The sequence below is a fragment of the Labeo rohita genome, chromosome 16 (genome assembly GCF_022985175.1).
Source record: "Labeo rohita strain BAU-BD-2019 chromosome 16, IGBB_LRoh.1.0, whole genome shotgun sequence".
NCBI classification, from domain to species: domain Eukaryota; kingdom Metazoa; phylum Chordata; class Actinopteri; order Cypriniformes; family Cyprinidae; genus Labeo; species Labeo rohita.
The window spans coordinates 5,532,327-5,547,404 of record NC_066884.1 but is presented as its reverse complement, the minus strand read 5'-3'; the positions used below and the strand labels follow the sequence as shown (position 1 = coordinate 5,547,404).

At 34.0% G+C, this 15,078-nt stretch overlaps 2 protein-coding genes and 1 long non-coding RNA gene across 4 annotated transcripts; 2 read left to right on the top strand and 1 right to left on the bottom strand.

The window, feature by feature from the left end:
- Positions 1-116: 116 nt before the first annotated feature.
- LOC127179155 (protein rapunzel) lies at positions 117-3,587 on the top strand. 2 transcript variants are annotated; one of them, XM_051132470.1, is made up of 3 exons: positions 128-194; positions 890-965; positions 2,359-3,587. In XM_051132470.1, the coding sequence occupies exon 3, from the start codon at positions 2,396-2,398 to the stop codon at positions 3,074-3,076; it is 681 nt and encodes a 226-aa protein (XP_050988427.1). In that variant the 5' UTR covers positions 128-194; positions 890-965; positions 2,359-2,395; the 3' UTR covers positions 3,077-3,587. The 2 variants fall into 2 exon arrangements, with proteins under 2 accessions (XP_050988428.1, XP_050988427.1); XM_051132471.1 differs by lacking the exon at positions 890-965 and having other exon boundaries at positions 117-194.
- On the bottom strand, positions 2,936-6,031 carry LOC127179157 (uncharacterized). Its single transcript, XR_007829486.1, has 4 exons — positions 5,995-6,031; positions 5,752-5,914; positions 4,480-4,562; positions 2,936-3,001 (listed from the first exon to the last, which is right to left on the bottom strand). It is a non-coding gene; the product is annotated as an uncharacterized LOC127179157 (long non-coding RNA).
- A 13-nt stretch (positions 6,032-6,044) lies between these two features.
- Positions 6,045-8,574, top strand: LOC127179153 (protein rapunzel). Its single transcript, XM_051132465.1, has 2 exons — positions 6,045-6,176; positions 7,286-8,574. Exon 2 carries the CDS (start codon positions 7,303-7,305, stop codon positions 8,482-8,484), a length of 1,182 nt encoding a protein of 393 aa, XP_050988422.1. The 5' UTR covers positions 6,045-6,176; positions 7,286-7,302; the 3' UTR covers positions 8,485-8,574.
- Positions 8,575-15,078: the final 6,504 nt, after the last annotated feature.

The window sequence follows — 15,078 nt, the reverse complement described above, 5'->3', positions numbered from 1 at the left end:
TTAGTAAACAAATTGATTGCATCAAGAACATTTGAAGGGCAGTGAAAGAGCAAATCTGTTTCATTTACCAGGACCCTGTAAGATAATGGTACAGTCCATCTGTACACCCCTTCACACTGAGCTCAGATGAAACTGCCCATCCTGCAGTGACTGCTGGGAAGACGCGCAGTCAAGGGAGGTACCAAACTGAAGAGGTAAGAATAGAAATATCAGGCAACAAAAAGAGGCAAATGTCAATGGGTAGATTTTTTTTTTAGGTATTGTTTGTTAAAGTTTGAGAATGGTAGAAAGAGGATATGATTCTTAGCATGAACAAGAAATATGAAGCAGCAGCTAGGGGGAGCTATAACAGACTCCAGCAGCTAGATGAAGTCATCTACTCTAGATGCGATGAAGATCTTCCCAATACTCACATTGCTTGAGAAAACTGAGAGATGTTGTATTGTTGTGTTTTGGCTAGACAAAGTTGTAAATATTCTGTCTTGATCCCAATAATGAAAATAAACATCCAGCACTCTGTAAAATGAGAAAGCTTTATACAAGAAAAATTGACCTGAAATATTCAAATAAAATAATAACTTAAGTCCTAAATCTCACTAAAAAGTGTTTAGATGGTTCACAGTCTGTAAAGTGGTGTTAGATCTCTTTGATACTGAAACTAAGGTCTGTAGCAGGTCATTTTTAAACATTTCCAATATTTTCATCTATAGTTTTCTAATATATAACATCAACATATATTGCAAATATAAGCTTGGTTATAATTCATGTGTAGCCTATTTATGCAATAGTGTAACTAAAAATTTGAACTGTTTTTAAACAATTCAGATCAGAATTGTAAACATTACACACTTTAAATGAATGTATATCACAGAATTGTATTTTATCTCAGTTCTAGCAGACTCTTGAAAATACATCTATTTATGATATCAGAAGCAAATCGCCTTCATCCCAGAAGACATTTCAAAGTAAGACCTCATTTTAGCATATTAAGTGTGATACTTAAGGAGCATTTCAATAAAATAAATAAATTAAAATAAAAAACATATGTAATTATTTACTTACCTTTGTGTCTTTCTAAATCTGCATTACTGTTTTTGCAGTTGTTTTTTTCTTCCCCCCCTGTGGAACACAAAAGAAGATTTTAAGAATTCTTCAGCTCTTTTTACATCCTCAATACATTCTCAAAAAACATAGAAAGTTATAAAATGTTCTAAATATATATGTTCCAAACGAGAAAGTGACTAATTCTGCAAGTTACAGAGATATGTAGATATGTCAGTAGGTGGTGACAAGTGACTGTTTTTATGAGTGAATCATTTAGTCAACCGATTCATTCAAAACTGTTTCATTCAAAAAGTAAATAAACAACCGTTCTAAAGAGTGAGACATTAAACTTCCAAATTGCAGTTTCAATGCAGCTTAATTTTCTACAAAAAACACAAATTTATTTACTTTTTAGCCACAAGTACTCATCTTGCACTAGCTTGACCTCAAGCATTACGTAATCGCAAATGTGTGACGTAGGCGGAAGTACCGAACCAGTGTTCACTGAGCGAATGTGCAAATAAAGTCTAACGCCCTTTACAAAATAAGGTAAAACAACAAGTTTTTTGCCCTACTCTACCATTTTGAAATGAAGTACACAAAGAACTAACCATGCATGACTTTTCCAACATAATTATGAAATGTGTGAAGGCGCTCACGCGCATCGCAGAGTTAGTGAAAAATTAGCATTTGTGGTTAACAAGTATATACATTTTTCTTGTTTGTAATAAAATCACTAATCCTTTAAACGTTTCATTCAAAAATGCTTATTTAAAATAAAATGTTTGACTTTTCTGGAACTAAATGTCTTTATGAGTGAGTCATGGAATCATACATTAAAAAAACGCAAATTAATTTCTGAAGGAAACAAGAGAATGATTCATTCAGTCAATTTGTTCAAAAACAACACTCCACTTTTTTTGAAAATAGGCTCATTGTCCAACTCCCCTAGAGTTAAACAGTTGAGTTTTGCCCTTTTTTCGAATCCATTCAGCCGATCTCTGGGTCTGGCGGTAGCACTTTTAGCATAGCTTAGCATAGATCATTGAATCTGATTAGACCGATAGCATCTCGTTCAAAAATGACCATATATAATGGCGATATTTTTCCTATTTAAAACTTGACTCTTCTGTAGTTACATCGTGTACTAAGACGGACGGAAAATGAAAAGTTGTGATTTTCTAGGCTGATATGGCTAGGAACTATACTCTTACTCCGGCGTAATAATCAAGGAAGTTTGCTGCCGTTTAATTTAAAAAAGATGTAATTACCGCATCTTTTGCTCTATTATTATTTTGTATGTTTCTTCTTCAGGTAAACATCACTGGGAAGGGCTCTTCTTCCAGACACAATGGCTGAAAATGATATTTCGGAAGACCAAGACAAGCTGAAGAGGGGTCTAGTAAAGGTTCTCGAATGTGTGGCCACCATCTCATCAGCAGCAGCGGTGGTCAATCCCATCTTCGGCATGGCTGGTTCTCTCATCCGGGTAGTGCTGCATCACGTGGACGATGAAGACATTCAGAAACTCAAACGTGAGTTTGGCAGCGTGAATCGAGCCCTGGACGAAATTTCACAGCAGAACCAGAACGTATTGCTTCAGATCAGGAAGGAGACTGTGGATGGCCTGTACTGTCGTGTAGAAGAAAACATTCGTAATCAGTTTTCCAAATTCATGGACACTGTGGAGGTATCGGCAGCACATGAACAGCGCAAGAAAGAATTTGAAATGAGCTTTGTGATCAATCAGTGTGATCAGAACTTGCACACGCTGTATGGTGGCGTGATGGGCGAATCAAAGCTCTTCAGCCAGCCCATCCTAGAGGTCTACATGAAACATTCACAGGGCGACCAGCGGGTCATGGAAAACCTCTGCACTCGACTCACATACCTGTTCTGCATCGGCCTTATTGCTCTGATGAGTTATGCTGGCATTGTCGGGGATGATGAGGAAGCCCTGCGCATCGAGTGGGAAGAGAAGATGAAAGATGTGGCCAAAAAGATGTCAGAAGTGTTAAACAGTTATGAGTGATTCTACACCATGTGACCCCTTTCCCCTTTCTTTCTGTTTTCTCTATTTTATCTGTCATTGCCTTAGCAACTGCTGTATGTCTATCCATCTAGTTGTCTGTATCACTTAAAACACTGTAGCAGCTACCTTGCAGCTATCCTGAACAACCTATTAACCCATTCCTACTGTTTTTTTGCAAATACTCTGCACTTCTGAAACAAGTTATATTGAACTGTCATAAACTGATGTTTATTTTTTTAAAGTAATGTATTCGTCTTTCTGTACAGTGCACTCATACTGAATCTGCCCAAGCCAAAATCCAAATAATTATTTATCTTTAATGCAAAATAATGTTACAAATCTCTCATTCTAATGATATATAGCCTTAAAATACTTTTCTCATAAATCTCTGTCTCTCTAGAATGTCATTTAATTGTTTTGTTGTTGTTGTTATTGTTGTTTTGGGGTTTTTTTGGCATTGTGTAATGTACTCTACAGTTTTATGAATAAACAAAGATATGATATATACACATATTTTTGATTTCATTTTAAAGACACACAGTTAGTTTAAGCCAGCCACGGTGAGCAATTTTTTGTATTTATTTATTATTTATATAATTATTTATTTACTTATTTAAAAAAAAAAAAATATATATATATATATATATATATATATATATATATATATATATATATATATATATATATATTATATATTACATCCATAGTACATTTTATGACTATTTTAATTATTAAATTATTATTTATTTATTAAATGATATTTAGCTATTTTTTAATGCATAACTGATAAAACTTCATATGTGACCGTGGACCACAAAAGCAGTCATAAGGCTCACTTTTTTTTTTTTTTTTTAACTGAAATTTCTTTCATCTGAATAAATAAGCTTTCCAGTATGGTTTGTTCAGATAGTTAGATAGGTCAATATTTGGTCAAGATACAACTATTTGAAAATCTGGAATCTGAGGGTGCAAAGTTGTCCAAATGAAGTTCTTAGCAATGCATTACTAATCATGAATGTAAATTATTTTTTTGATATATTTATGGTAGGAAATTTACAAACATCTCCAACATGATCTTTACTTAATATCTTAATGATTTTTGGTCTAAAAGAAAAATTGACCATTTTAACCCATACAATGTATTTTTGGCGATTGCTACTATATACCTGTGCTACTTATGACTGGTTTTGTGCTCCAGGGTCGCATATGTCAAGGATATGAAAGATTTTGTCTGTATGCAACTTCTCATCCTGACACTAGATGTCCCAGATTGCATAAGATTTAGCTCAACTAGCTATTCTTCACATAATCACAAATATACACTCTAAAAACAATTATGATCAAGCTAATAATAATAGAAGCTTATTTTTCATTATGATAAAGGAAAAAAAAAAGTACTTTACCCATTGCGACTTTCTTTCAGACAACTCTGCCAAATCCTGAGCCATAACTGGCCAGAGAGAGAGTCCTCCAGCTGGATACACGACTATGAGAAAAAAAAGTATATATATATATATATATATATATAGGACAATGTGCCAAGGTGCAGAAATGCCATTTAAGATTAATGCATTACATTCAACATAATTTTTCCATTTCTAAGTACCAGAGACCAGAACAAGTTGTCATAAAGGCTTTATATAATGACATGAAGCATAATATTGAGTAAAAAATACAATTGTATACATGTTTTATCTAGGAGTGGTTATCTATGTTTTCAAATAATAAGCTCTAAAATCAGGACATTTTTTACTTAAAATTAAAATTACACTATTATAATGTTTTATTGGGTAAACAAGCTGCGAAACAAAAAAGCCATGCTGAAATACATTCAGCCATATAACGAAGCTAGATTTAACTGGCTGTTCTCAAGGTCAGTTTGCACCTTGGGGCAAGTTGTCACATTGATACTCTCTGTATTTCTTAATTTTACTCATATAAACAATTTCTTCTATGTTGCTGCTTTATACGGTATAATTTTATACAGCCATTTTTGTTGGTCAAACCAATTTCATTAATTGTGTTTCTGTCCTTTAAATCAATTAAAATAATTGCAAATGAAAGAAAATTATATTTATAACATATATAAATTATATATAATTCATATATATACGAATACAAATATATTATCATTTATAATTACATAGCAAAATAAAGTATTAAGTATTAAAGTATTAAAGTATTAGCATATTGTAACAATTTACAGCATAAACTCTGCCAGAAGTATAATTTTTCCTGGACAATTATGGTCGAAACGTCAACATTTTTAAAAGTATTTCTCTAAAAACATTCTTTTAAAAACAACCTACTAAAAAAAAAAAAAAAAAAAAAAAAAAAAAAAAAAAAATCTCTAGATGAAAAACTATGACAACTATCTCCAGTCTAATACGTGAATTATATAAGCCTACAAGCTAGTGATGATTAACCTCAACAATAAAAATAAATAAATAAATAAAAATCCAATAAACATTCATATAACAACAGGCTAATTATTAAATATTTTAGCTTCGAAAGTGGCATCTATATAACCTCTGAGCTATCCATTAACACACTTACGCACAACCTATCTATTAGACACACGAGTATCACGTTATCTGTCAAATACAACAAATGTAATATAATGATATTATACTAACTAATATACAATGTGTGATATAAAATAATCTATGAAATACCTTCTTTGTGATAGTGAGATGCGAAAATCCCAAATCTGCGCACGTTCGTGTTAATCCAGTGGCGCGTAAGATGTTGCGCACGACGCAAAATAAACTGCAATTAAACAGTCTCGTGTAAAAATTGATCCCTGAGCTGCACATCACACATCCATCTGTAAACAAACTATAAAAATACACCGCAGTCAAATATAAAACATTGATCCGACAGTCACCAACAGCTTTCCAAAACCACCCCAAACCTACCAGTGCGCGCAACTCTCTCTCACACCGTCTGTCTCTCTCTCTCTATCACACACACACACTCACGCACATCTTTTCCATACAGAGCATATGATCACGACATTCTGCTTTGAAGTCGAACCTGAAACTGTCGGAATAATTTGGAAACTTGGAGGTCACACCAGCAGCTCTTCATCCTGAGAGGCGTGAGAAACCTGTTTTACTATTTTTGCTAGGGATGATGATGTGATGTCAAGGATGCGCATAATTAGGACACGTCCATGAAGCAGACTGCGTTAGAGCTTTAGACAGATTAGCAAGGTGTGTCCTGAACTCTGGATTTACGAATAAAGCCTAAATGATTCATTTTGTGTTTTATTGAACAACATTATTTTAAAATCATCTAACTCCTCAGTTATTTATCCTTACTGTGCATGGCTGATCTTTTACAGCTTTAACCATTTAAGGGTAATGTTAGATTCAAATCTTAAACATGTTCTCATAATTTTTTTTAGAACTGTCCTTTGTACTTTATATGTCATTGTGTTTTTAATTTATGATAACACCTATACCTACTATAAAATACTTATAGATAGATAGATAGATAGACAGATAGACATATATGCATTAAAAGGGTTCATTGGGCCTTTTTAAATGTCTTATGATGCTGCAGTCCCATCGTTTAATTTGAAGAAAACTGAACAAAACTATTTGTCTGCATACTAGACTGTTTTTTTCTCTAACTCAGTTAAATCACATGACCTTTTGCATTTTTGTGAACATAAACCAAACTAAATCAAATAATTTGCATTTGTCATGTACCTGATTCAGTGCATTATGAAGTCAAATGTAGCCTAATGCAAATGTAGCCTAAATAATTCATTATGTATTTGTGTATTTTATTTTTAACATTTAAGGCAGTAAAGGGTCCATTTGGCTATTTTAAAAGTCTCAGTCCCATCAATTAATTTGAAGAAGAGAGCTAAACAAAAACTTGACTATCAAATTGAATTAAAACACATCCATTTATGTGAACATAAAACAATGATTCAGTGCATTTTGAAATCAAAAAGAACAAAATGTACATGCAAAATGCATACGTGTTATGAAAACTAGTGGGCTGTACTAAGATATAAGAAATTAAGATAGAATATACTGCATCACATGCTTATAACTACATCCCTGTTGTGTTTTCTTAAAATATGTTTAAAACATAATTAAATATAATTTAATGCAAACTGCATACATCATTTAAAAATTTACCTCAAGTGCATTTTAAATCAAATTACTGTTGCTTTTCTTTGTGTGTGTTGAGGTTTTGCTTTTAAAGAAATGTCCAGTCCACTAGAGCGGGTTGTAGCCCAGAAGAAGGAGGCCATTGAAGCCGTAATGGAGATGTTTGAGAGAGGAGCCGAGGTGCTGGCCAGCGCTGTTGGGGAGCTGTGTCCTCTTTTTGAAGCTTCTGCACCGGTTTTGAGGCTGGTTTTGGACAATGTGGAAAGCAAGGAGGTCACATACGTCAAAGATCAGTTTCTAGTTGTGCGGAGCAAATTGGACGTCCTCTCATGCCAGCTACAGGACATTGACTCTGAGATCAGAAGGAGGCGTTTGGATTCCCAGTTCTTTTCTGTGGAGGAAAATGTGCGGAACCAGTTCAGAAAATACATAGACATTCTGGAGGCCAAACCTGAGTATAAAGAGGTCAAAAAACGCTTGTTCTTAGAGCATTTCTTCATAACCGGTGGGGAGAAAAACCTTTGTGCACTATATGACGCTGTGATGGGGAACAGCACATTTGGGGAGCCAATCTTGGATGTTGTGGAACAATACGAGGCTAGAAACAGAAGGGTTCTGGAAGACTTCTGCGTCAGGCTGAAGGAGCTGCTGTGCTTGGGAATCATCGCTCTGCTGGGATATTGTTTCCTTACTCAGGGAGAGGAATCGGAACAGGAGAAGATTCGCGAGTGGAGCACGAAAATCCAAGAAATCGAGACGAAAATGAAGGAAATGATAGAGAGATGTGTGGATTCATTTCCAGAGCAAGCTGAAATGGACATCAAGAGGCTTGTGAAGGAAAAAGAAAATGGGAACCTTCAGGAAATGGCCAGGGAGCTGCTGGACTTCCTGGTGAAGAAGTACGACTGGGTGAGCTGGTCCATCAGAGTCATTAGTAACTTGGGCAAAATCAGGAACTTGAGAGCCGGACAAAACTTTCAGTGTGTGGCCGGGCAGAATTATTTCGAAGTATCTCAAGGAAATGACACCAACCTGCTGGTCTCGTTCAGCAGCAATCCTCAGCCTGTGCCCGACGAGAGTGTCAAACAGATGATGGAAGGTCCTGCGAGGAAGGGAGACGCCAAAGCCGTCGTGGAGCTTCTGGAGAAGCAGTTAGCCGGGTTTCTGGTTCATGCCATCAGTCGTCACAAGGACAGCTTTGCTCTGTCGAGTTTTCCTGCAGAAAGTCACTACTGGGAGAAACATAAGAACGTGAATGTGTGTGTGCATTCAGAGTAGATTTAGACATAAACATACAATTACTATTATTATATATTTGACATTTTGCAACTGTAGCACTTTACTTTATTAAAGGAGAGGTCCATTTCCAGAACAAAAATGTACAGATAATGTACTCACCCCCTTGTCATCCAAGATGTTCATGTCTTTCTTTCTGTGGTCGTAAAGAAATAGTTTTTTGAGGAAAACATTTCAGCATTTTTTCCATATAGTGGACTTTTATGGTGCCCTGAGTTTGAACTTCCAAAATGCAGTTTAAATGCGGCTTCAAACAATCCCAAATGCAGTTGTAAATGACCCCAGCCGAGGAAGAACGGTCTTATCTAGCAAAACAATTGGTTATTTTCATTAAAAAAATATGATTTACATACTTCTTAATCTTAAACGCTCGTCTTGTCTTACTCTGCCTGAACTATGCCTATTCTGGTTCAAGACAGTTATGGTATGTCGAAAATCTCCCATCGTATTTTCTTTAAAATACGATAATTTTACGAGTATTTTCTGTAAAATCATTTCAAAATCATCCTACATCGCTGCAGAAGTACCAACCCAGTCTTTGCAAAGTGAACATGTAAAGAAGATCTAACACGCTTAACAGAAAAGGTAAAACAGCGATATAGGACGATTTTGAAGTTGAGGGAGAACATGAGATGGGAGTTTTTCGACATACCCTAACAGTCATGAACTGGAAAAAAACAGTTCAGGCAGAGTAAGACAAGACGAGCATTTGAAATTGTATTATTTTTATGAAAATAACTGATCGTTTCGCTAGATAAGACACTTCTTCCTCGGCTGGGATTGTTTGAAGCCACATTTAAACTGCATTTTGGAAGTTCAAACTCAGGGCACCATAGAAGTCCACTATATGGACAAAAATGCTGAAATGTTTTCCTAAAAAAACATAACTTCTTTATGACTGAAGAAAGAAAGACATGAACATCTTGAATGACAAGGGGGTGAGTACATCATCTGTACATTTTTGTTCTGGAAGTAAACTTCTTTAATGATCTATATGCCTTGATAAAAATATAATTTTAACAATTTCTTTTTACTCTATAAAATAAAATGAATACACTGTGCATTTTAAAGGAATAGTTCACCTAAAAATCCTAGATGTTCCATGAAAAAAGGTATTTGTTTAGAACTGTTTTGGCTTAAAAAAGGTGCTTGATCTGTGCATATTTCTCTCCTGATTCAGACAAGATGACTGAAAAAAAGAAGAAAGCAATGTTAGACTCATATTTTAACTGGAAGCAATGGTTTGAAGTCAAAAACATCTTAATGATAAATTTGTTTTCTACAAAAACACACTTTTTGGGTTTAAAGGACATTCATTGATGGACTGGAGTGCTGTGGATTACTTGTGGATTATTGTGATGTTTTTATCAGCTCACTCTCATTTTGATGGCACCCATTCACTGCAGAGGATCTACCTGTGAGCAGTGATGTAATGTTAAATTTATCCAAAGAATTTCTCCAAGAAACTCATCTAAATATTGGACGACTTTTGGGTGAACTATTCCTTTGAACATATTAAACACTACCATGTAAATTCAACTGCCATATGGCTGAATATTTGTGCTTTGTTACTGGGCATGTTTGCTTCATAATGTTAAATGCACTAGGCAGAAAACATATTAATGCTGTGGTGTTATGTAAACAAATGCTTTGTAGTAATAAAAACTGAAGCAATGAGACTGGACAGTACTGGCAAAGAAAAGTGCTTCCCCATTTAGCCTGCATGATAATAACATGAGCTGACAGTATCTGTTCCTCATCAGCCATAAAAAAAACCTACGGCAAGACGTCTCAGGAAACTAATGCATGTCATGCACAGCAGAGAGCACATGATGGACTAAAATGCACCCTTTAAAAATTCATGTTGGTTCAAAGTTGAATTTATACATTGGCAAGAAACAACAGAGGTTCAGTTGTTTACTGATTTAGCTTTTTTCTAAATTATAGGCAATAATAAATCTAATTTCAGTTTTCTGTTCCGTATGGCATGTTTCACATTAACATGACTTACAAGCTATTGTTGACATTCATTGCTATTAACTCTCTGAAGTGGACACATATAGCACTCAAAGCCACATCTAATTAAATTACTGCTTTTGTACATAAGTCAGCAGTTTCTGGCCAGGGGCTGCAGAAATAAAGGGTGAGTAACCTTTCGCTGTTAATATACCGACGACGAGCTCCAGAGTGCTGTGATCAGCTGTCCAGATCCACTCATTAAGATCACTGAAGTGCGGAAACAAGGAACAATCCATCATTTTACACTCAGGAGGGCCTTAAGCTAGTATGTGATCATATTATATGCTGCTGTTATAAGAAATTGTGCTTTTTAAAGCAGATCAGCTGTTAGTGACTTAACATCAAGACTGAAAAATAGCATTAATAATTCATTGTGAAAATACATGACGTTTTTTTCTGACATTTGTTAGTATTTTTCCCCACTCATTTTTACCATACAGAAAATAAATGAGAAAAAAACAGTTCAATATCATGATCCAAAACAGCTGTGAGATGATTGAAAACATTACAAACTTTACAAAACAGTATAGCTACAAGTTAAATTGTAATTGTAAATTGTTAAATTTATTAAGAACTTCTCATCCCATGAAGCACTGCAAAATAGCGTGAATCAAAAACAACGACATAACATTAAAATTTTGATTTACACCAGTGTTTTTAGTATATAAATATAGTATTATATTTTTGTTGATATTTTGAATTAGATTTTTTATATTTTCTGCTTTCATTTTAATTTTAGTACCTTGTGTTTTTGTCATTATTAGTTTTTTAATCTTTTTATTGTTTTTTATTATCTTTATATTTTATATTAAATTATTAATTTTATTTTAGCTATTTTAGAACCTCATCTTAAGCTAAATAAAAATGTTGGTTTGGCAACTAGCTGAAATAAAAGAAGTTTGCAGTTTTTTAATATTTCATTTTATTTCAAGTAATAGGATTTTTAATGGTTGATTTATGATGATAACCCTGATTTGCACTGACTGGTTGTTAAAACTATACATTTTTAGGTCATTGCAAAATATTTAATACATTAGTACATATGTACTTAATATTTAAAGAACTACTATAGTAAAGTTTAAAAGGCACTTTTACGTCACTTGGATTTTGAATTTAACAGATTTTAAACTTGAATGTGCGTGGCTTCCGGTGTCAGTTGCTTTCAGTTATTTTAGACGTACAGACAGACCATGTTGCTTGATACTGCAGTATTTGTTATCATGTTATTTCAATTGATGAACATAAATCATATTGATTTGTAGCGCAAATACCTTTACCATTTACTGCACTTCGTTATTCTTCTAGTCAATTAATGGATCTGAATGTTAGCGCATTAAAGGAAAACAGTTTACCCTGCAATTATTTACTTACGTTGCAAAAAAAGGTGGGTAGAAACTCCTGTAGCCTATTTATTAGCGGCTGAGGCTTCTGTCCTGGTTGGAGCTATTGATCCATGTGGCTTCCATCTCTGCTAAAGTTTTTTAGTTACACCAGCCTGTTACTGAATCAAAACAAATGTATTTTAATTTGGTATGACATAGTGATCCTGCTTTATTTAGCCAATCACACTTGAAATACAGCCCTTGTTTACACTAAATAAAAAGAAGTATTGTGTGTCCTTATGCACATTCTGCTGGCAGGTGGCGCTAAAAACACACTGGAACTAATTGTTGATGTTCAGTATCACCAAACATGTCGCTATAATGATGACTGAATAGTGAACCACAGAAAAAAAAAGAGAAAAAAACCTTCAAAATGTTGGTATTTAGTGTTTAAAACAGTTCAGATATATACTTTAACATATATTTTACCACAAACTGCTTCTGACTTTGTTGTCATATATTGAAAATAAAAGCCTGACCTACTCTAGGAAAGTCAATATCAATATTTAATAAACCAATAAGTGATTTTATGAAGCTCAACATCATAGTACTGCCAGGGGTGGTGCGTCAATCCCAAGATACCTCACTCTAGCTGCATCTGCCAATCACAGCCTGAGCTAATGACATTACCTATTCATCAGAGTGGACCATCGACCAGCCTTCTGCCTTTAAGTGGCCTGATCTGATAAAAAGCATTAAAACATTTGTACTGTGACACACAGCAGCCCACCCTCAGCCTCTGCACTGGACTCACCCTTCTGATGTGTCTGACTGTGCCTACAAAACACAGAATGGTAATGGTAACTGAGGAATTACATGCATTCCTTCTCCACAGAACCTGCATGTAAATGCTTAGTAATTTCAAGCTCATTGCTGTACAGCACATCACTCACTGTCTGTCTCTAGAGACACGTCAGCACTCTGGAATCTCTCTCTGTCTCAGTGATTTCTCTCTGGTGGTGAGATAAGCTCAACTCCTCCGCTTTGTTGACTCTAAGCAGTGTGAGTGTCTCCTCAGCACTGCAGTCTATCAGACTGTCAATAAACCTCCCTCCTTTCTGCCTGATTCATTCCCACAACACTTTGACAGTAAGTATCTGCTTCGCTTCCATGACAGAGTGTCACTTTCATGCCAGTAATAATAATAAAAAAAGTGTTACAATCTATTTGAATGAACTGCACTGTAGATATAGACCATTTTTGATGAAACCATTTCTGATTAGCTGTTGATACTCGCACTTTTTAACTATGGATTATTGGTTATTTAAAATGAGTTCTGCAGATTGATGCCACCTAGTGGGTTTTTACAGAAAAACACCCAAGGACAGCTTTCCACAATCAGTCTAAAAAGTTCAGTTAATTTATATGATATAATTAATTATGATTATATTCATAGTTTTTGGACAGTTAATGTTTTTAAAAAACTATATTCTGCTCACCAAGCCTGGATTTCTGAAGGATCATGTGACTGGAGTAATGATGCTAAAAATTCAGCTCTGAAATCACAGAAATTACATTTTACAATATATTCAAATAGAAAACAGTTATTTTAAATAGTAAAAATATTTCTTATTTATTTTTTTAAAAGATTTATTATTTGGATCAAATAAATGCAGGCTTGGTGAGCAGAAGAGACTTCTTTAAAAACATTAAAAATCATACTGTTCAAAAACTTTTGACTGGTAGTGTAAATCATTAAACCGGGATCTGGAAATCAGTCCAGGATAAACTGCATGGTAATCATATAACACATAAAAGCCTTTAATAAACCATTTACAGTCCAGAGATAAAGTTTGCTGCACTGTAAAATCTAATTAGTTGGGCTTACTTAAAAAAAGTAATGTGAAATAGGAATAGTATGTTGTATTGACAAATGCTTAGTATAGTTTACTTACATGAGAGTTCTAGTAACTAAAAAAGAACTGTAGGGGGTACTCAATCATTTACTTTAGGCTTACGCTTGACTTAGTATAGCTACTCACTGACTCCCAGAGTACATTGCGGCATGAATAAATTATGCAATTGCTTTGTTTTACTGTTGTTGTTTTTATTTGCTAATTTTATTTACTGACTTGTGTCAGTAGTAGCACAACAAAAAGAGAAAATAAAATAATATAATGGTTATTGTCACAATTAATAAAAATAAACAAAATTGAATTGTTACCATTGTTGTGATTCACGTGCTGAATGTTGAAGTCTGTGACTTCAGCACATTACCATAAATATTAAAGGATTGTTTCAACCCAAGAAAGTTTCTCAAGGTGTTTATGAAAAAACAATGAAATTGTAAAAGATCATTAATAAACATAAAGAATGCATCACCTAAAAAATTAAAAAGTCTAGCTAATTAGAAGATCAGAATTAGAAGGTTACTTTCTAATAGCAACCTACTTATTACTTTCCTTTCCTTGATATCAAAAAGACTTCATGTTGCATTGCTGCATCAATAGGAAGAAAATTATAAAAAGAAAAACAAAGCTCCAAGTGCCCACACAAACGACATTTTATGAAAATCAACATCAATTTATGAAGTCAACTTATGTGATGTTCTCTCAAATATATAGTTGTATTGAAACAACTTTCAAAATGACTTCAGGAAATGAGTGAATGTAACTAGTGAAAAATAACTGCAGATTAACAATTAATTACTTTGCAAATTAGCAACATATTAGTGCACTGCTGCCTCTCACTCGTTTATTAATGTCATTGGTTCCTTTGTGGCTACTTGAATATTTTAAGTAAACATCACTCAAAGCAGTAAGTAAATTGTTTTACTTGCTTGAAAGTAGCTGTAACTTAATAAAACCTAGTAAGTATAGCAATTAAGTAAAGATAACTAATTATATCTAAGTAAGGTAAACTATTGGATTTTACAGTGTGGAATCCACACCATATCTGTCCTCACCTCCCATATGACTCTGTTTGTTTGGCCAAAAACATTACATAAAAAATACAAAAATAAAATTAATGCTATTTTGAATGCTTTTAATTTAACGGTGTATTATAAACAGAGTATTCTAAACTCTAAACCAACTCTTTCTCCTGTTTCAGAGACTTCAGTTTTAATTTATTTATTATTATTATTTTATTTATGCAAAGAAGCAGTAATATGTACACAACCTTTTTTTGTTTGTTTGTTTGTTTGTTTTTTGCGGGGAAAAAAAAAATCACTATA